General features: G+C 43.2%; 1 protein-coding gene across 7 annotated transcripts in view; it reads left to right on the forward strand.

Annotated features, from left to right (window-relative positions):
- Positions 1–23,423, forward strand: part of dx (deltex E3 ubiquitin ligase) — a 207,043-nt gene that overhangs the window by 90,882 nt on the left and 92,738 nt on the right. For all 7 annotated transcript variants that reach the window (XR_011392378.1, XM_070088246.1, XM_070088245.1 and 4 more), the window contains one exon: positions 4,734–4,914. Coding sequence is in view for 6 of the 7 variants with exons in the window: in XM_070088246.1 (XP_069944347.1) it covers positions 4,734–4,914 (181 nt within the window). In the remaining variant the exon portion in view is untranslated. The remainder of the gene's footprint in view (positions 1–4,733; positions 4,915–23,423) is intronic.

The following is a 23,423-nucleotide window of genomic DNA, read 5'->3' on the forward strand; positions in this document are numbered from 1 at the left end:
GGATTCAGGGAAACTGGTTAGAAAACTGATAAAGTTCTCTTTTCCTGAATATTTGAACTTTTACAACAGATAGAGAATTTGTACTTATTAAGGGTAAAGACAGAGATTTTGATTGTCTGGGGAAACCTCAGGAAAGTACAGAATGGAGATTTTGGTTCCCTTGATTGTGCTACTATCAATTTGCAGCTTGTGGGATTAATGAGGAATTTGGGTGTCTGCCTGGATTCTTCATTATCATTTGTTGGACACATTAACCAAACACCAGTTAGCCAGACTTGAGTCCTCGAGGTGGGAAGTACGGTGCCTGCACTCTCAAAGAGGGGTGGGGATATTTGCAGTTTTGACAAGAGTGATGGCGTGACTGATGGTGAAAATGTTTCTTCTTTTTTTTTGGGTCACACTACCTCGGTGGGAGATGGCCGGTTTGTTGGAAAAAAAAAATCAACCACATTCTTTAATTTTTAAATTTTCATATTCATGATCTCTTTGCAGTCAGAAAATATCTTGATCCTTGTCCTCACATTTTGTTTCCTTTCAAATTGGTTTTTGCAATTATCTACTTGTAGGTTTGCCTACTTGCTGAAAGATTTAAGTCTGTATATTGTACAGCTAGGCTGGTATTTTTGCTCCCAATTGGGGTTCCCACTTTCCCCTACTTGTATGAGCTGAATTGCCTCCCCTTCAAGCCAAGAATTGAATTTAAGCTTTGTTTATTAATGTTTAAAGGTATTTAGCTTAATGAACTCAAAAATTTTGCTGATATGCTTGTACCTTTTACATCAGGCTTGGGAATGTTCCTCTCAATTGCTGCAGATCCTTTTTGACTGATTGAACCTTGTACTGTTAGGGAGAAATCATTCACAGAAAGACCCTTATCTAATGTACCCATCTAGATTGCTTAACAAGTCAGTGTCATTTAAAGAATCAGAAATCTGTTCATGCTTTCAAATCTCAGCTGAAAACAAATCTCTTTTCAACAGCTTATTATGATGATATTACTGCTACTCTTGAATATAAATTTTATTTCAGTATTTCTTCATTGTTGTTGCATTTATGGCTTGTTGTGCAAGCGCCTGTAAATTTCTTTAAATGACAGATGCTCGCATAGCAGAGAAAAAAGTTTGCATATGAGAGGTTTTTACAAAGCAGAAGTGATATAAGAAGGGTGGAGTATATGGAAAGTAAAAGAGAGATGAAGAGAGTGGTGAAGGAGTGTAAAAAGGAGAGCAAATGATATAATGGGTGAGGTTTTGGTAACAAATTTTACTGAGAATAAGAAAAAGTTTTGGAGTGAGTAAATAGGATGAGAAAGCCTGTTGAACAAGTGGATTTGACAATTAAAAACAGAATAGTGAATTAGTAGATGGGGAGTTAGAGGTATTGATAAAATGATGGGAATTTTTTGAGGAATTGGTGAATGTTGATGAAGTAAGGGAGGCAGTGATTTCATGTATTAGCTAGGGAGTTGTGACATCTTTTAGGAGTGAAGAAGAACCAGATGTGAGTGTGGGGGAGGTGCATGGCAGTGGGTAAAATGAAAGAGGGTAAAGCAGGTGGGATTGATGGGATCATGACAGAAATGTTAAAAGCAGGTGGGAGTATAGTTTTGGAGTGGTTGGTACTTTCAGGTAAAAGTAGGCCTTAGACAAAGATGTGTGATGTCACCATGGTTGTTTAACATATTTATAGATAGGGTTGTAAAAGAAATGAATGCTAGGATATTTCAGATAGGTGTAGGAATAAAATGTGTGGAATCTAATACAAAGTGGAAGCTATCACAGTTGCTGTTTGCTGATGAAGTTATAAAGGTTGATAGACGAATTTGAAAGGATATGTAGAAGAAGGAAACCAGAAGTGAACATAGGAAAGAGCAAGGTGATGAGGGTAACTAGCAAATTAGGTAATGAAAGATTGGATATCAGATTAGTAGGAGGGAGGATAGAGGAAGTGCATGTGTTCAGACATTTGGGAGTGGATTTGTCAGCACATGGGTATATGAAAGATATGAACTATAAAAAAGGAGAAACACTGCAGCAGGTCTGTTGTTCTATAATAGGCACGTCCTTCACAATCCATCCCACTAACAGAATACAGTGGACCCCCGCATAACGATATTAATCCGTTCATGAGAGCTCATTGTTATGCGAAATTATCGTTATGCGAATGAATTTTCCCCATAAGAAATAATGGAAATCAAATTAATCCGTGCAAGACACCCCAAAGTATGAAAAAAAACATTTTTACCACATGAAATATTAATTTTAATACACACAAACTGAAAAAGGCATGCACAATTACATGACACTTACCTTTATTGAAGATCTGGTGATGATTGATGGGATGGGATTAGGAGAGAGTCTTAGTGTTTAGAAGGGGAATCCCCTTCCATTAAGACTTGAGGTGTCAAGTCCTTTTCCGGGGTTATTTCCCTTCTTCTTTTAATGCCACTAGGACCAGCTTCAGAGTCACTGGACTTCTGTCGCACAACATATCTGTCCATAGTGGCCTGTACCTCTCGTTCTTTTATGACTTCCCTAAAGTGTTTCACAACATTGTCAGTGTAATAGTCCCCAGCACGGCTTGCAATAGCTGTGTGAGGGTGATTTTCATCCATAAAGGTTTGCACTTTCAGCCACATTGTACAGATTTCCTTAATCTTTGTAGTAGGCAACTTCTTCAATTTCTCTCTCCCCTCCTCTGAACCAGTTTCCTCAGGTCTGGCCTCTTCCTGTTGAAGTTGATCTAGCAGCTCATCAGTGGTTAGTTCTTCATTGTCCTCCTCCACCAACTCTTCCACATCATCCCCACTAACCTCCAACCCCAAGGACTTTCCCAATGCCACAATGGATTCCTCAACTGGCATACTCCTCTCAGGGTTAGCCTGAAACCCTTCAAAATCCCTTTGGTCTACACATTCTGCCCACAGTTTCTTCCAAGCAGAGTTCAAGGTCCTCTTAGTCACTCCCTCCCAAGCCTTACCTATAAGGTTTACACAATTGAGGATATTAAAGTGCTCTCTCCAAAACTCTCTTAGAGTCAGTTGAGTTTCTGAGGTCGCTACAAAGCACCTTTCAAACAGAGCTTTTGTGTACAGTTTTTTGAAGTTTGCAATAACCTGCTGGTCCATGGGCTGCAGGAGAGGAGTGGTATTAGGAGGCAAAAACTTCACCTTAATGAAGCTCATGTCCCCATAAAGTCGCTCTGCCACGTCTGTAGGATGACCAGGGGCATTGTCTAACACCAGGGGGCACTTAAGGTCTAATTTCTTATCAGTTAGGTAATCTTTCACATTGGGGGCAAATGCATGGTGTAACCAGTCATAGAAAAGGTCTAATTTCTTATCAGTTAGGTAATCTTTCACATTGGGGGCAAATGCATGGTGTAACCAGTCATAGAAAAAGTCCCTAGTGACCCATGCCTTACTGTTTGCCCTCCACAGCACACACAAATTAGCCTTGAGGATATTCCTTTGCCTGAACGCTCTGGGAGTTTCTGAGTGATACACTAATAAAGGCTTCACTTTGCAATCACCACTAGCATTGGAACACATCAACAGAGTAAGCCTGTCTTTCATAGGCTTATGTCCTGGGAGTGCCTTTTCCTCCTGAGTAATGTAGGTCCTGCTTGGCATTTTCTTCCAAAACAGGCTTTTTCATCACAAACACTTGTTCAGGTTTCAGTCCTTCACCGTCTATGTACTCCTTGAATTTCTGCACATATTTTTCAGCTGCTTTGTGGTCCGAACTGGCAGCCTCACCATGCCTTATCACACTATGTATGCCACTACGCTTCTTAAATCTCTCAAACCAACCTTTGCTGGCCTTAAATTCACTCACATCATCACTAGTTGCAGGCATTTTTTTAATTAAATCCTGATGCAACTTCCTAGCCTTTTCACTTATGATCACTTGAGAGATGCTATCTCCTGCTATCTGTTTTTCATTTATCCACACCAATAAGAGTCTCTCAACATCTTCCATCACTTGCGATCTCTGTTTCGAAAACACAGTTGAACCTTTGGCAAGAACAGCTTCCTTGATTGCGTTTTTGCCCACAATAGTAGCGATGGTTGATTGGGGTTTATTATACAACCTGGCCAGCTCGGAGACACACACTCCACTTTCATACTTATCAATGATCTCTTTCTTCATCTCTATAGTAATTCTCACCCTTATTCCTGTAGGGTTGGCACTAGAAGCTTTCTTGGGGCCCATGGTCACTTATTTTGCAGATAAAATCACCAAAAACACTGTAATAATACGAAATGTTCCAATTGTATGCTTGGATGTTACCGTGGAGGCTGGCTGGTAAACAATGCCACCGGCGGAACATGTGAGGCTGGCTAAGGCTGCACATTAGACGCGTCTCGGACGAACAGCGTTGAGCGGGTTTTTTAGCGGTATGTGAGGCAAAATCTTAGCGATAAAATGTATCGGTATGCGGATTTAACGTTATGTAAGGCCAACGGTATGCGGGGTTCCACTGTATTGATGAAGGGATAATGGTGGATGATGTACTGAGGCATCTGTGGAGATAATGGTATCCATGGACATTTATTCAGGAATTTTGTCAATTCCATGTTTGAAAAAGCCTCTACTGAATGAAACACTTCATAGAAATCTTCAACATTGCATACCAATCTTTGTTACACAATTTGTCACATTGCTATACCTTATAATTTTACTAGTGATTCGTTATTGAAAAAATAATATTTTTTCCCATGCTGCTTGCAGTCCAGTGGTAGATAAGCTAGTACACGTGGATTCTGATGAGTGCATGGAGGATGACGTATTTAATGACCAAGAGGTATGCAACGTTATGAGTGGTGCTGCAAGCCATTCCTCACCCCCGCGAGCACCTTCTCCCCTGCCACACCATCACAGTCACCAAATGCCACATCATGAACAGAATCAGGTGATTATATATTTGCAGTTACTATACAGTACTATACTATCCCATACCTGTTTAAGCTTATGGGTGGTTAAACACTAGCTCTTTGGGTTTCCTTTGATTGAGTGTCATGAATTAACTCTTTATACAATGGTCCCTCAATTATCGTCCATAATCCATTCCTGGAAGTGGGACAGTTATCGAAATGGACGATTTACGAAACAATTTTCCCAATAAGAAATAATGTAAATTCAATTAATCCGTTCCTGACACCCAGAAGTATTGAAACAAAAATTTTTTTTACATGAAATATAGATGTAATACATAAATAATACAGTGGCACATGATGAATTAAACATTAACAGAATAACACTTACCTGTATTGGTGATTCTTTGTGTATGGAAGACTGGAGAAGGAGACAGATTGGATGATTTACTGTTTGGAAGGGGAATCCCCTTCCATCAACACCTCGGGTACCAATTGCTTTTCTGGGGTTACTTCTCTTCTCTGTTTCTTAATGCCACTAGGACCACCTTGAGAGTCACTGGAGTCCTGTCTCGCAAAAAAACTGTCCAGAGAGCTCTGTTTCTGGTGTCTCTTTAAACCTTCCCTAAAATGGGCCAAGACTTTGTCACTGTACAAGTTGCCGATATGGCTTGCAACATCCTTCTCTGGGTGATGTTTCTCCATAAATCTTTCCATCCTACCCCACATTTAAAAAATCTCCTTAATTTCTGAAGAAGGCACCTTCCTCCATCTTTCTTTCCCCTCCTCTGCAGCAAGATTCTGAGCTGCGATCTGTTGCTCTTCCTGCTGAAGCTCTTGCAGCTCCTCAGTGGTTAGCTCTTTGTTGTGGTCCTCCACCAACTCTTCCACATCCTCCAAACTCACACCCCATGGAACTCCCCAGTGCCACAATGGATTTAACAACTGACATAGGCTCATCAGGGTCAGCCCCAAACCCTTCAAAATCCCTCTTGTGGACACAATCTGGCCACAATTTTCTCCAAGCAGAGTTCAAAGTCCTGGTAGTCACTCCCTCCCAAGCCTTACCTATAAGGCTTACGCAATGGAGAATACTGAAGTGTTCTTTCCAAAAATCTCATAAGGTCAAGTGAGTGTCTGAGGTCACATTCAAGCACCTTTGAAACATTGCTTTGGTGTAGAGTTTTTTAAAGTTTGCAGTGACCTGCTGGTCCATGGGCTGGAGGAGAGGAGTGGTATTCGGTGGCAAGAACTTTACTGTGATGAACCCAAACTCCTTCAGAATTAGGTCATCCAAGTTTGGAGGATGAGCAGGTGCATTGTCCATTACTAGGAGGCACTTGAGATCCAATTTCTTTTCCAGGAAGTAATTCTTCACACTAGGGCCAAACGCTTCATTGAACCACTCGACGAAAATGTCCCTCGTGACCCATGCCTTATTATTAGATCTCCAAAACACACAATTTACTCTTCATAACATTGTTTTTCCTGAACACTCTGGGATTTTCAGAATGGTACACTAGTAACAGCTTCACTTTGAAATCCCCAATACCATTAGCGCAGAACATGAGCGTCAGCCTGTCTTTCATAGGCTTGTGTCCTGGCAGCGCCTTTTCTTCCTGAGTAATGTAGGCCCTCTTTGGCATTTTCTTCCAAAAGAGGCCTGTTTCATCACAATTGAACACTTGTTCAGGTTTCAGTCCTTCACTGTTTATGTACTCCTTGAATCCATGCACATATTTTTCAGCCGCCTTGTGGTCCGAACTGGCAGCCTCACCATGCCGTACCACACTGTGTATGCCAGTACGCTTCTTAAATCCCTCAAACCAGCCTTTGCTGGCCTTAAATTCACTCGCATCACCATTAGTTGCAGGCAATTTCTTTACCAAATTGTCATGCAACTACCTAGCCTTTTCACAAATAAGCGACGTCATAAGACTATCTCCTGCTAATTGTTTCTCGTTTATCCACGCCAATATTAACTTCTCAACATCTTCGAGTACTGATCTCATTTTTGTCAGCATATTTACCCCCTTTGCAACAAGAGTGTCCTTGATTTCTTTTTTCTTGGCTATGATGGAAGATATGGTTGTACAGGATTTGTTATACATCCTGGCCAGTTCGCCAACACGTACGCCACTATCATATTGTTCAATGATGTTTTTCTTAAATTCAATCGTATTTCTCACCTTCTTTACCAAAGGCTTGGCACTAGGAGTTTTCTTTGGAGTCATGGTAGCTTATTTAGCACTTAAATGACTTGCAAGCACTAAAATGAATGGAATATTATGAAATACAGTGGACCCTCACCTAATGATATTAATTGGTACCCAAGAACGAATATCGTTAGGCGAGTTTTTTAGCGTTAGCCGAGGCAAAATGTTAGCATTAAAATGTATCGTTAAGCGAATTTAACGTTATGCGATGCATTCGTTAGGCGAGGGTCCACTGTATTTCGCTGGAGCACGTGAGGGGACCGTCGCTGACTGGTAAACAATGGCACACTGGCTGACTAACCATACCCCCGGCCGGGATTGAACCCGCGGTCATAGAGTCTCAAAACTCCAGCCCGTCGCGTTAGCCACTAGACCAGCTAGCCAGCTAGGCTGGGAAGGGAAGGCCCAGGCGGCTCAGAGCATGAGTATGCGTCCGGGACGAAGGACTATTGGCGAGTTACCGGACCATTTGCGACCTAATATTTAGACGAAATAACAGGACTCTTTCCGAAATGGACGACTTTCAGGCTGGACGATTATTGAGGGACCACTGTAGTATTTACATTTCAACTCCTCTATATAATCAAGTTCAGTGTTGTCCAGTTTGTTCTGCTTCTTTACTATTTTATTGAAGTGTAGCACCTTCTCCAGTTCCTTAGCATAATTGCTTTATATGAATTCCACTCTAGCAGTCCCACTTTTAATACAAAGACTTTATTTCTTAATGGATGCTAATTTGCCATATCAGTTGTGGCCCTCCCTCCCTCCCCTTCCTTTATCTGATGATGTCTTTCCCTCGACAACTCCACCTCTCGTCTACCATCTCACCTTTGTCGTGTAGTGCTGAATGACCCTTATGGACTTATTTTTTTTAACCCTTAAACGGTCCAAATATATATATACGTTCACTCACGCATCTCCCCAAATATTTTGAAATTTTTTTTTTTTTTTTTTTTTTATATATAGAAAAAGAGAGCACATTTTTTAAGTGTTTTAGCATAAAAAAAAAAATTTTTTAGGGTCACTACTTACTGAGATATGAGGCCACGAAGTTGGCACTTGGAGATCACCTGACGGCAACATGGAGCACTGCCGCTTGCAGAAATTCAACATATTTACCGTTTTCTTCCATTTTTTTTTTTTCATTTTCTTGGTTTTCATGATATGATAATTATGTTTCATGGTAAATCATTTGATATCAATGCCAATTTTTGTTTATACACCAATATTACATAAGACATTTTTATCATATTGTCATAAACACATATGTACACACTGACAGGTGATTTTGCACACCTGGCTGAATCACACATTGTTATCTACAACTATATACAAGTATTTACATGTCGCACTTATGTTTCTAGAACTCCACAATTGTATGATACTCCATGAAGCATGGATTCATATAGAGTGCCACCCCACACTGGTGACAAATGAATCATGTGTCCTTCGGCTGTTGTGGTCGTTTTTTGGTGGTAGCACACACAATACACTTTTTCTGGGAATTCTTCTTTTGGGTATTTGGTATTGGTACCATATAGTGACAGGAGTGATTCGGTCTGGCACTTCCCCCTCTGGCTGTGGTTGGGGGACAGGTTGTGGTGTGACAGGTCACTGTTGAGGGGAAGGTACAGGTGTGGTACCATACTTTCTTGCTATCTGTTTGACGAGATTCAGAGAGAAATCTGCAAAACGTTGTCGTTTTCCAGTCTTTATTTCGTACATATTGAATGCATTGAGCACTGCAATGTCTACAAGGTGAAAAAACAGTTTTATATACCACTTGTGACTCCTACGCACACAGTCAACAAACCCTATCATCATGTCACACTTGTCAACTAGTCGCATATTGTTCGTATAGTCCACAACAGCAGCTGGCTTTACAATAGGTTTGTTGCTGAACTTGCTCAGTCTGTCTATTTGTACAATCTCGTTTCTGTGGATGGTTGATAGCAATGTCACATCCCGTTTGTCATGCCACATCAGTGCCATGATGTCATTAGCATGAAATGCTTGCACTTCACCTTCAACACTGCCTCCAGTAAACCTTGGCATATGTTTCCTCTTCCTTCTCACTGTTCCACATATATCAGTATTGTTCACACGTAGGAAATCAGCGAGCATAGGGCTTGTATACCAGTTGTCTGTGTACACTGTATGGCCCTTGCCAAGGTATGGTTCCATCATCCTGCGAGCAACATCACCGGAAATGCCCAACATCCGTTTGTCATCATCGAGTGTGTTTTTCCCGGTGTATACAATTACAGTGGTCCCTCAATAATCGTCCGGCCTGAAAGTCGTCCATTTCGGAAATAGTCCCGTTATTTCGTCTAAACATTGGCTCGCAAATGTCATCTTTCGTCCTGGACGTGTACTCATGCTCTGAGCCGCCTCGGCCTCCCTTCCCAGCCAGTGTGCCATTGTTTACCAGTGAGCGACGGTCCCCCTCACGTGTTCATACGAAATATTTCATAATATTCCATTCATTTTAGTGCTTGCAAGTGCTAAATAAGCTACCATGGCTCCAAAGAAAGCTCCTAGTGCCAAGCCTTTGGTAAAGAAGGTGAGAAATACGATTGAATTTAAGAAAAACATCAGTGAACAATATGAAAGTGGCGTACGTGTGGACGAACTGGCTAGGATGTACAGTGGTCCCTCAATAATCGTCCGGCCTGAAAGTCGTCCATTTCGGAAATAGTCCTGTTTTTTCGTCAAAATATTGGCTCGCAAATGGTCCGGTAACTCGCTAATAGTCCTCATAGTCCTTCGTCTTGGACGCGTACTCACGCTCTGAGCCGCCTCGGCCTTTCCTTCCCAGCCAGTGTGCCATTGTTTACCAGTGAGTGACGGTCCCCTCACATGCTCCTACAAAATATTTCATAATATTCCATTGATTTTAGTGCTTGCAAGTGCTAAATAAGCTACCATGGCTCCAAATAAAGCTTCTAGTGCCAGCCCTTTGGTAAAGAATGTGAGAAACACATAATTTATGAAAAAGTTTGTAGAAAAATACAAAGATGGTGGTGGTAGAGTGGAAGCAGTTGTGTTAGTGGTTGATGAACATAAGAAAGGAGGATCACTGCAGCATTTTCCCAACCCAGTCCTCAATGCTACCCAAGAAATAAGCTCTGATAACTCTATCCACTCATTTGGGACTTGCAAATGAGTGGATAGAGTTATCAGAGCTTATTTCTTGGGTAGCATTGAGGACTGGGTTGGGACAATGTTTCGTTAGTAGGATGAATTGTAAAGGACCTGCCGAGCATGGGCCAACAGGCCTGCTGCAGTGATCCTCCTTTCTTATGTTCTTATATTCTTATGTTCATCAACCACTATCACAACTGCTTCCACTCTGCCACCACCATCTTTGTATTTTTTTACAAACTTTTTCATAAATTATGTGTTTCTCACATTCTTTACCAAGGGCTGGCACTAGAAGCTTTCTTTGGTGGTAGTAATGGTGGTAGAAGGTAGTAGTGATGGTGGTAATAGTTGTAATAGTGGTAGAAGGTCGTAGTGATGGTGGTAGAGGGTTCCTTCTTTAGTGATTCAGTGATTCTACCAACTCCTCCAATGTTGTTGGAGTTATATAGCGCTACAAAAACCACCGCCGCCTCACCACCATTATGGACGGCTTACACTCAGTGGCCCTTATATACCCAACAACAACACAACACAACACCTCTCGTGACATACGTAATGACTTATTTTATTCATTCTAGAGTATATTCCATGTTTCTATGTTATTAATATTGTTTATTATGTCATATTAGTTGAATTGTGATAGATAAAAAAGCCATAGAGTGATATTAGTGTCATATTCTCCAACAATAAACTTGCCATCCCTCCCTCACGAACAAATAGCCAGTAAAAACAACAATGGAAGAACACTGCAGGTCTACTGGCCCATACAAGGCAGGTCCTTTTCAAAATGACCTCCACCCAAAGCTACCCAAGAATTTACTCCCGTACCCAATGACACAAATCAAACTCGGCTCCTCCAACTCATATATTTGTCCAATCTCTTCTTGAAGCTACCCAAGGTCCTAGCCTCGATCATCCTACTGTTAAGTGTGATGTTAAATAAGAACTTAAGAAAGTAGGAACACTGGAACAGGCCTGCTGGCCCATACTAGGCCAGTCCTTCACAAATCCAACCCACTAACAGAACAAATGCTACCCAAGCAATAAACTCAGGTGCAAGTCCAACTCAAATCCAACCCCTTTCACTTGTGTATTTATCCAACCTAAATTTGAAACTACCCAAGCCATAGCTTTTAGAACATTGGAAAGGAGGAACACTGCAATAAGCCTGTTGGCCCATACTAGGCTGGTCCTTCACAAATCCAACCCACTAACAGAACAAATGCTACCCAAGCAATAAGCTCAGGTGCAAGTCCGACTCAAATCCAACCCCTCTCACTCGTGTATTTATCCAACCTAAATTTGAAACTACCCAATGTATTAGCTTCCATCACCCTACTAGGCAGACCGTTCCACTCATCAACTACCCCTATTACCAATGTTCATTTATACATTTTATTAGTGCCCTAGAGTCCTTATGGAGAGGGATTCCCCTTCCAAATAACCTCTCTTCCCTCTCTCCTCCTCCCTGTCTTCCATTCATCAACAACAGCCTTCAATAAAGGTAACTGTCATGTTGAATGTTCATTCTTTTGTGCATGTAAATCTATCTTTTAGGTAAAAAAAAAAATTGTTGTTGATACTTCTAGGTGTCTGGAACGAGTTAATTTGATTTACATTATTTCTTATGGGGAAAATTTATTCGAAAATCGTCCATTTCGATAATAGTCCCACTTCCAGGAACGGATTATGGATGATTATTGAGGGACCACTGTACATCCAACACAAGACCACTCTCACAGTCACACATAACAAAAAGTTTTATACCAAAGCGATTACGTTTGCTCGGTATATACATGTATTGCTTCAATGACAGGCGTCCCTTGAACAGAATCAAGGACTCATCAACAACAATGTTCTTGAAGGGATAAAAGTATACACTGAATTTCTGCTTCAAATACATAAATACTTCCCGAATTTTGTATAGAAGGTCATTTCTGCTTGGTGTATTTCTGTCTGAGAAGTGCAACATTCGTAGCAACAGAGTGAATCTGTTGCAGGGAAGGAGGTCACGGAAAACTGGAGTACTGATGAAGTGGTCTTTAGACCAGTAATTACGTTTATTGTTCTTATAGGTATGTGGCATAAGCATGACACTGCCAAGGAATAAATACATTTCAGCCACTGTTGTGTCTTTCCACCTGTGCAGCTGTGACAATTCTCCAACCTCTGCTGTGTTGTTCATGACATATTGGTAATAATTGTTTGTCTGAGTCACTATCAAGTTCATTATAGGCTCGACAAAGTACAACTGGAAATAGTCTAACTCTGTAGACTCATTCGTTATGGGACATTCTGGCTGGATACCACTTCCACTACCATCAAAATTACAAGGCTGTGGCACGAATATACTTTGTGTCCAGTTCCACTCACGATCATATGGTGCAGGGTGGACCTGTGGCATGGGGCGAGAGGGGGCAGGAGGAGGGACAGGAGTGGAGGCAGCACATGGTTGCAGGGATGCCAGGCGGTCCTTTGTCTGTCCACCCACTGCGCCATGTGGTCCAGGCACCATGCCACCCACCACTACTTCCTTCATCCTCGCATACTCCCCTTCATGATCACTTTCATTATCAGTGGCCGGGGTTTTGGATCATGACCTGCCACGACCCTTGGGGATTGCATATGGCACACTGCCTGAACGTAGATAACGACGCCTAAAAGTATGTTTCACTGGTGAATAATGAACTTCACTATCACTAGACAAATCCTCAATTGGCATAAAATCAATCTCATTGTCACTTACTTCACTTTCACTATCACTAAAACACTGGGAAAATGATAGTTTCCTCTTACGAAGTTGCCTATGGGTAACACTTGCCACTCCAGAGGTTCTTGGCCCAGGGTCCTCTGTGGCCACACTGGCTACCCCAGAAGTGCTTGGCCTAGGGTCTGCTGTGGCCACACTGGCACCCCAGAGGTGCTTGGCCCTAGGACAGGTGTCGCTACCCCAGAGGTGATGGGCTGGGGGTCATCTGGGTTATCGTCGATATTTTCACTAATTCCTTGAATATTACTGGCCCCATTGGTGTCAAATCCACTAAACTCAAGATCTGTATCACTTTCCTGGAATAGTAGAGTGTTATTACGACGAGGCGTGAGTGAATCACAAGGATGTGCCATGATGTTGACCCAGGATGGAGCTGAATGTAACTGGTCCTACCGTGTGGTACCCATGCGTCCTAGATTTTTTGTCTACTGCGCACACTGAGTGAGCACGCCCATTCTCTCATGTCTAGGCGACTCAGGCCTATCGCGCTAATTTTGAACGAATAAAAAATAAAACGTATATACAGTACACTTTTGGGGTGCTACGCGAGTGAACGTATATATACGTTTGGACCGTTTAAGGGTTAATTCAGCGTCTCCTCGCTTAACAACATACTCGTTTACCGATGACTCGGACTTACAACAAGCTCTCTGGACCCTCGGGTAACGATGCCATCGATTAGCAATAAAATCGGTTACGGACATTCATACCGAACGTGTCTGCGCAGCCTGAGCCCACATACAAGGTAGTGTGCCATTGTTTACAAGCGTACATGCGATATATTTTGTATTATTCCATTGTTTTTAATGCTTGTAACTGCTAAATAAGCTACCATAGGCCCAAAGAAAGGTTCTAGTGCCAGCCCTGTGATAAAGAAGGAAAGAAACACAATAAAATTCAAGAAAAAACTCGTAGCAAAGTACCAAAGTGGAGGAGGAAGAGAGAGGTGAATGTGCCTTCTGCAGTGATTCAGTGATTCTACGATATGTACGATACTAAAGTAGCAGGTATTGATAAAGGCTATAGTGCCAGCCAGCAATAAAGTGTAGTATTAACAGTGTAGCAAGTAAGTTAAGCAGTAAGCGATAGAAAAACGACAAGAAAGTAACTCAACAATGTTGTTGTATGTGTATCACGCCGCTGAACATATGCTGGCCTGCTACGTAACTTCCACCACTCTAAACCTCTGCCAGCATCTCCTCCATCAAAATAATTAAACTAACATCTCCTCCAAGGTAAGTGTAAATATAAAAGGACCACAATGGAAATACATAAGTCACTCTGACTTTTTGGGTAATCCTATGTACTTACACATATGCTGCTATGTATGATAATCTATGTATGTAACTGTATTTGTGTATACCTGAATAAACTTACTTACTTGTTTATAAATTAAAATGAAAACATTTCTTATTTATAAATTAAAATATAAATATTTCTTATTTATAAATAACGTTCATATATTGTAAGGGGCTTGGACTTCCAGCAAGCGTGCATGAGCGTGTTAGATAGGAGTGAATGGAGACGAATGGTACTTGGGACCTGACGATCTGTTGGAGTGTGAGCAGGGTAATATTTAGTGAAGGGATTCAGGGAAACCGGTTATTTTCATATAGTCGGACTTGAGTCCTGGAAATGGGAAGTACAATGCATGCACTTTAAAGGAGGGGTTTGGGATATTGGCAGTTTGGAGGGATATGTTGTGTATCTTTATATGTGTATGCTTCTAGACTGTTGTATTCTGAGCACCTCTGCAAAAACAGTGATAATGTACGAGTGTGGTGAAAGTGTTGAATGATGATGAAAGTATTTTTCTTTTTGGGGATTTTCTTTCTTTTTTGGGTCACCCTGCCTCGGTGGGAGACGGCCGACTTGTTGAAAAAAAAAAAAAAAAAAAAATATTGTTTGTGGATAGTGGTGGAGGCAGAAGCCTCCACCACCAGTGGCCATTATAAACCCAACAACAACACTTCCATCACTTATCCTCACATACATTATGACATATTTTATTCATTCTAGAGTATATATCATGTTTTTAAGTTATTAATATTGTTTATTATGTCATATTAGATGAATTGTGATGGATAAATAAGCCGTAGAGATGATATTAGCATCACATTGAAGCATAATAAACTCGCCTTCCACTCTCCTCCTACATGCCTGCTACACTTCCTGCATGTCTGCTACACTCCCAGCATGTCTGCTACACTCCCAGCAGGTCTGCTACACTCCCTGCATGTCTGCTACACTCCCAGCAGGTCTGCTACACTCCCTGCATGTCTGCTACACTCCCAGCATGTCTGCTACACTCCCAGCAGGTCTGCTACACTCCCTGCATGTCTGCTACACTCCCTGCATGTCTGCTACACTCCCAGCAGGTCTGCTACACTCCCTGCATGTCTGCTACACTCCTTGCATGTCTGCTACACTCCCAGCAGGTCTGCTACACTCCCTGCATGTCTGCTACACTCCCTGCATGTCTGCTACACTCCCAGCATGTCTGCTACACTCCCTGCATGTCTGCTACACTCCCAGCAGGTCTGCTACACTCCCTGCATGTCTGCTACACTCCTTGCATGTCTGCTACACTCCCAGCATGTCTGCTACACTCCCTGCATGTCTGCTACACTCCCAGCAGGTCTGCTACACTCCCTGCATGTCTGCTACACTCCCAGCATGTCTGCTACACTCCCTGCATGTCTGCTACACTCCCAGCAGGTCTGCTACACTCCCTGCATGTCTGCTACACTCCCAGCATGTCTGCTACACTTCCTGCATGTCTGCTACACTCCCAGCATGTCTGCTACACTCCCTGCATGTCTGCTACACTCCCAGCAGGTCTGCTACACTCCCTGCATGTCTGCTACACTCCCTGCATGTCTGCTACACTCCCAGCATGTCTGCTACACTTCCTGCCTGCTACACTTCCTGCATGTTTGCTACACTTCCTGCATGTCTGCTACACTCCCAGCATGCCTGCTACACTCCCTGCATGTCTGCTGCACTTCCTGCATGTCTGCTACACTCCCAGCGTGCCTGCTACACTCCCTGCATGTCTGCTGCACTTCCTGTATGTCTGCTACACTCCCAGCATGTCTGCTACACTCCCTGCATGTCTGCTACACTCCCTGCATGTCTACTGCACTCCCAGCATGTCTGCTACACTCCCTGCATGTCTGCTACACTCTCAGCATACCTGCAACACTTTCAGCATGCATGCTACACTCCCAGCATGTCTACTACACTCCCAGCATGTCTGCTACACTCCCAGCATGCCTACTACACTCCCTGCATGTCTGCTACACTCCCTGCATGTCTGCTACACTCCCTGCATGTTAGCTACACTCCCTGTATGTCTGCTACACTCCCAGCATGTCTGCTACACTTCCTGCATGTTTGCTACACTTCCTGCATGTCTGCTACACTCCCAGCATGCCTGCTACACTCCCTGCATGTCTGCTGCACTTCCTGCATGTCTGCTACACTCCCAGCGTGCCTGCTACACTCCCTGCATGTCTGCTGCACTTCCTGTATGTCTGCTACACTCCCAGCAAGTCTGCTACACTCCCTGCATGTCTGCTACACTCCCTGCATGTCTACTGCACTCCCAGCATGTCTGCTACACTCCCTGCATGTCTGCTACACTCTCAGCATACCTGCAACACACTCAGCATGCATGCTACACTCCCAGCATGTCTACTACACTCCCAGCATGTCTGCTACACTCCCAGCATGTCTGCTACACTCCCAGCATGCCTGCTACACTCCCTGCATGTCTGCTACACTCCCTGCATATCTGCTACACTCCCTGCATGTTAGCTACACTCCCTGCATGTCTGCTACACTCCCAGCATGCTTGCTAGACTTCCTGCATGTCTGCTACACTCCCAGCATGCCTGCAACACTCCCTGCATGTCTGCTACACTCCCAGCATGTCTGCTACACTCCTTGCATGTCTGCTGCACTCCCAGCATGTCTGATACACTTCCAGCATGTCTGCTACACTCCCTGCATGTCTGCTACACTCCCAGCATTCCTGCAACACTTCCTGCATGTCTGCTACACTCCCTGCATGTCTGCTACACTCCCTGCATGTCTGCTACACTTTCTGCATGCCTGCTACACTCCCTGCATGTCTGCTACACTCCTTGCATGTCTGCTACACTCCCAGCATATCTGCTACACTCCCAGCATGTCTGCTACACTCCCAGCATGTCAGCTACACTCCCAGCATGCCTGCTACACTCCCAGCATGCTTGCTACACTCCCTGCATGTCTGCTACACTCCCTGCATGTCTGCTACACTCCCTGCATGTCTGCTACACCCTGCATGTCTGCTACACTCCCTGCATGCCTGTTACACTCCCTGCATGCTTGCTACACTCTCTGCATGTCTGCTACACTCCCTGCATGCTTGCTGCACTCTCTGATTGTATGCTACATTCCCAGCATGTCTGTTACACTCCCTGCATGTCTGCTACACTCCCTGCATGCCTCCTACACTCCCAGCATGTCTGCTACATTCGCTGCATGTCTGCTACACTCCCTGCATGTCTGCTACACTCCCAGCATATCTGCTACACTGCCTGCATATCTGCTACCCTCCCAGCATGCTTGCTACACTCCCTGCATGTCTGCTACACTCCCTGCATGTCTGCTACACTCCCTGCATGTCTGCTACACTCCCTGCATGTCTGCTACACTCCCAGCATGTCTGCTACATTCCCAGCATGTCTGCTACACTCCCAGCATGTCTGCTACACTCCCTGCATATCTGCTACACTCCCTGCATTGCTTGCTACACTCCTTGCATGTCTGCTACACTCCCAGCATGCTTGCTATACTCCCTGGATGTCTGCTACACTCCCAGCATGTCTGCTACACACCCTGCATGTCTGCTGCACTCCCTGCATGTCTGCTACACTCCCAGCATGTCTGCTACACTCCCTGCATGTCTCCTACACTCCCAGCATGTCTGCTACACTCCCAGCATGTCTGCTACACTCCCTGCATATCTGCTACACTCCCTGCATTGCTTGCTACACTCCCTGCATGTCTGCTACACTCCCAGCATGCTTGCTATACTCCCAGCATGTCTGCTACACACCCTGCATGTCTGCTACACTCCCTGCATGTCTGCTACACTCCCTGCATGTCTGCTACACTCCCTGCATGTCTGCTACACTCCTTGCATGTCTGCTACACTCCCTGCATATCTGATACACTCCCTGCATGTCTGCTACACTCCCAGCATGTCTGCTACACTCCCTGCATATCTGCTACACTCCCTGCATTGCTTGCTACACTCCCTGCATGTCTGCTATACTCCCAGCATGCTTGCTATACTCCCAGCATGTCTGCTACACTCCCAGCATGTCTGCTACACACCCTGCATGTCTGCTACACTCCCTGCATGTCTGCTACACTCCCAGCATGCTTGCTATACTCCCAGCATGTCTGCTACACACCCTGCATGTCTGCTACACTCCCTGCATGTCTGCTACACTCCCTGCATGTCTGCTACACTCCCTGCATGTCTGCTACACTCCTTGCATGTCTGCTACACTCCCTGCATATCTGATACACTCCCTGCATGTCTGCTACACTCCCAGCATGTCTGCAACACTCCCTGCATATCTGCTACACTCCCTGCATTGCTTGCTACACTCCCTGCATGTCTGCTATACTCCCAGCATGCTTGCTATACTCCCAGCATGTCTGCTACACTCCCAGCATGTCTGCTACACACCCTGCATGTCTGCTACACTCCCTGCATGTCTGCTACACTCCCTGCATGTCTGATACACTCCCTGCATGTCTACTACACTCCCTGCATGTCTGCTACACTCCCTGCATGCCTGCTACACTCCCAGCATGTCTGCTACATTCCCTGCATGTCTGCTACACTCCCAGCATGCCTGCTACACTCCCTGCATACCTTCTACACTCCCTGCATGCTTGCTACACTCCCTGCATACCTGCTACACTCCCTGCATGTCTGCTACACTCCCAGCATGCCTGCTACACTCCCAGCATGTCTGCTACACTCCCAGCATGTCTGCTACACTCCCAGCATGTCTGCTACACTCCCAGCATGTCTGCTACACTCCCAGCATTTGTATTGCACTCCCTGCATGTCTGCTACACTCCATCAAACTAACTACGCAATTAAACTAACACCTCCTCCAAGGTAAGTGCAAATATTTCTTATTTATAAATTAAAATGTAAATATTTCTTATTAATAAATTAAAATGTAAATATTTCTTATTTATAAATTACGTTCATGTATTGTGTGTGGGGGTGTGTGGACCAGGTGTTTACAGTGAAACATATAAGTGAACAGTATTTAGATAAGGCTAAAGAGGTTTTTGTGGCATTTATGGATTTGGAAAAGGCGTATGACAGGGTGGATAGGGGGGCAATGTGGCAGATATTGCAGGTGTATGGTGTAGGAGGTAGGTTACTGAAAGCAGTGAAGAGTTTTTACAAGGATAGTGAAGCTCAGGTTAGAGTATGTAGGAAAGAGGGAGATTATTTCCCAGTAAAAGTAGGCCTTAGACAAGGATGTGTGATGTCACCGTGGTTGTTTAATATATTTATCGATGGGGTTGTAAGAGAAGTAAATGCGAGGGTCTTGGGAAGAGGCGTGGAGTTAAAAGATAAAGAATCACACATAAAGTGAGAGTTGTCACAGTTGCTCTTTGCTGATGACACTGTGCTCTTGGGAGATTCTGAAGAGAAGTTGCAGAGGTTGGTGGATGAATTTGGTAGGGTATGCAAAAGAAGAAAATTCAAAGTGAATAATGGAAAGAGTAAGGTTATGAGGATAACAAAAAGATTAGGTGATGAAATATTGGCTATTAGATTGGAGGGAGAGAGTATGGAGGAGGTGAATGTATTCAGATATTTGGGAGTGGACGTGTCAGCGGATGGGTCTATGAAAGATGAGGTGAATCATAGAATTGATGAGGGGAAAAGAGTGAGTGGTGCACTTAGGAGTCTGTGGAGACAAAGAACTTTGTCCTTGGAGGCAAAGAGGGGAATGTATGAGAGTATAGTTTTACCAACGCTCTTATATGGGTGTGAAGCATGGGTGATGAATGTTGCAGCGAGGAGAAGGCTGGAGGCAGTGGAGATGTCATGTCTGAGGGCAATGTGTGGTGTGAATATCATGCAGAGAATTCGTAGTTTGGAAGTTAAGAGGAGGTGCAGGATTACCAAAACTGTTGTCCAGAGGGCTGAGGAAGGGTTGTTGAGGTGGTTCGGACATGTAGAGAGAATGTAGCAAAACAGAATGACTTCAAGAGTGTATCAGTCTGTAGTGGAAGGAAGGCGGGGTAGGGGTCGGCCTAGGAAAGGTTGGAGGGAGGGGGTAAAGGAGGTTTTGTGTGCGAGTGGCTTGGGCTTTCAGCAGGCATGTGTGAGCGTGTTTGATAGGAGTGAATGGAGACAAATGGTTTTTAATACTTGACGTGCTGTTGGAGTGTGAGCAAAGTAACATTTATGAAGGGATTCAGGAAAACCGGCAGGCAGGACTTGAGTCCTGGAGATGGGAAGTACAGTGCCTGCACTCTGAAGGAGGGGTGTTAATGTTGCAGTTTAAAAACTGTAGTGTAAAGCACCCTTCTGGCAAGACAGTGATGGAGTGAATGATGGTGAAAGTTTTTCTTTTTCGGGCCACCCTGCCTTGGTGGGAATCGGCCAATGTGTTAATAAAAAAAAAAATAGCGTTGTTTTGGTTAGTGGTGGTGGCAATAGCTTCCACCACCAGTGGCCATTATAAACCCAACAACAACACTTCCATCACTTATCCTCACATACATTATGACATATTTTATTCATTCTAGAGTATATATCATGTTTCTATGTTATTAATATTGTTTATTATGTCATATTAGATGAATTATGATAGACAAATTAGCCATAGAGTTGATAATAGCGTCATATTGAAGTACTATTCTGTCACGCCTCCTGACAGCAGGAACAGATTAATTGGATTTCCATTATTTCTTGTGGGGAAAATTAATTTGGCTAACAATAAAATCAGTTAAGAACAAGCTTTCTGGAACAGATTAAAATTGTTACCGGAGGGTCCACTGTACATACCTAAATAATGTTGCATATTACAGCTGATTTCTTCTATTCTGTTTATTACAATATGCAGTAAACTACTGTATAAACATTTAAAAGCATACAAGAAATGTTATAAATGGGGCAAAGGTGACATTAAAAACAGTATCAAAGATGGTTGACACAAACCCACTGCCATTATAGTATGCTCCTCACTTAGCGACGAATTTGTTTACCAACGTGGTCTTAGGAACGGAACTCCTTCGTTAACTAAGGAGAGGCAGTATTTAACCCTTTGAGGGTTTTCGTCGTACTAGTACGTCTTACGCGTAGGGGTTTTTGACGTACTAGTACTCATAAATTCTAGCGACCTCAAATCTAGTGGGAGAAAGCTGGTAGGCCTTCATATGAAAGAATGGGTCTATGTGGTCAGTGTGCACAGTCTAAAAAAAATCCTGCAGCACACGGTGCATAATGAGAAAAAAAAAACTTTTTCCATTTTTTTTTAATAAATCAGCGACTTTGCAGTGTATTTTCGTATAGTATTTATTGTTGTATTCTAGTTTTCTTGGTCTCATTTTATAGAATGGAAGACATATTACTGAAATTGAGATGATTTTGACTGGTTTTACAATGAAAGGTGCCTTGAAATTGAGCTCAAAGTAGCAGAAATGTTCGATTTTTACCAAACTTCAAAAGTAAACAAATCGTGCCAAGCGTGCAATACACGTCAACTGGTGAGTCTAATATTCTTTCACAAGTGCACCAATAATATTTATACCATTTTTTACACTAATGCAGTAGTCTGCATAACAGTAAATCTTATATTTTTTGTGAGAATAAAAATTCAAAGTGGAAAGCAAAAGAATATAAGAGGGGCCTTGAGACGTGACTAATGACTAGAGGAAATGTCATTTTAGTGCCAGGAATGTCTTTCTTGTTTATTCTGGACCCTATTCCGAAATTGGCATCTTTTGAAATTTGTGTGAAATTGGCAAAATTGCTAAATTCTGACCACTGTACTGGATAGTTGAATTTATAAATGGGTGGTTTCTTGCACCCATTCGATAGAAAAAATGGAGTTCTAGCGAAATATTCCTGTTTTTTGTCGACTAGTACAGTGAAATTGGCCGAAAATGGGGCTCAAAGTAGGCAAAATCGCCGATCCGTAAACATCGCCGAGACCGCTAACTTTGCGAGAGCATAATTCCGTAAGTTTTCTATCAAATTTCAAACTTTTGGTGTCGTTATGATCGGGAAAAGATTCTCTATCTTTTCATAAGAGAAAATAATTTTTTTTTTTTTTTAAATTTGGCCGACCCTGAGAACGAGTTTTGGAGAGGGCCTGTCGACCCTCAAAGGGTTAAGTACGGTGGTCCCTCGCTTTTCGTAGTTCTCGGCAATCATAGATTTCGGAAATCATAGGGGTATTTTCGTATAAACATGGACTTGCTTTTCATAGGTTGACTCATGAGTAGTAGTTCGTCCGGGACGCGTACCCATGGTGTGAGCCGGGGCGGGAGCCAGTCTGGCATTGTTTACCAGTGAGCGAAGGTCCCCTCACGTGCTCCAGTGAAATATTTCATAATATTCCATTTATTTTAGTGCTTGCAAGTACAGTGGACCCCCGCATAACGATTACCTCCGAATGCGACCAATTATGTAAGTGTATTTATGTAAGTGCGTTTGTATGTGTATGTTTGGGGGTCTGAAATGGACTAATCTACTTCACAATATTTCTTATGGGAACAAATTCAGTCAGTACTGGCACCTGAACATGAACTTCTGGAGTGAAAAAATATCGTTAACCGGGGGTCCACTGTACTAAATAAGCTACTATGGCTCCAAAGAAAGCTCCTAGTGCCAAGCCTGTGGTAAAGAAGGTGAGAAATACAATTGAATTTAAGAAAAACATCATTGAACAATATGAAAGTGGTACAAGTGCGGCCGAACTGGCCAGGATGTATAAGAAACCCTACACAACCATATGTTCCATAGTGGCCAAGAAAAAGGAAATCAAGGACGCTGTTGTTGCAAAGGGGGTAACTATGCTGACAAAAATGAGATCACCAGTACTGGAAGAGGTTGAGAAGTTATTATTGGTGTAGATAAATGAGAAACAATTAGCAGGAGATACTCTTATGACTTCAATTATTTGTGAAAAGGCTAGGCAGCTGCATGACGATCTGGTAAAGAAATTGCCTGAAAATAGTGGTGATGTGAGTGAATTTAAGGCCAGCAAAGGTTGGTTTGAGAGATTTAAGAACCGTACTGGCATACACAGTGTGGTAAGTCATGGTGAGGCTGCCAGTTCGGACCACAAGGCGGCTGAAAAATATGTGCATG

The sequence above is a fragment of the Cherax quadricarinatus genome, chromosome 24, assembly GCF_038502225.1.
Source record: "Cherax quadricarinatus isolate ZL_2023a chromosome 24, ASM3850222v1, whole genome shotgun sequence".
In the NCBI taxonomy this organism is placed as follows: domain Eukaryota; kingdom Metazoa; phylum Arthropoda; class Malacostraca; order Decapoda; family Parastacidae; genus Cherax; species Cherax quadricarinatus.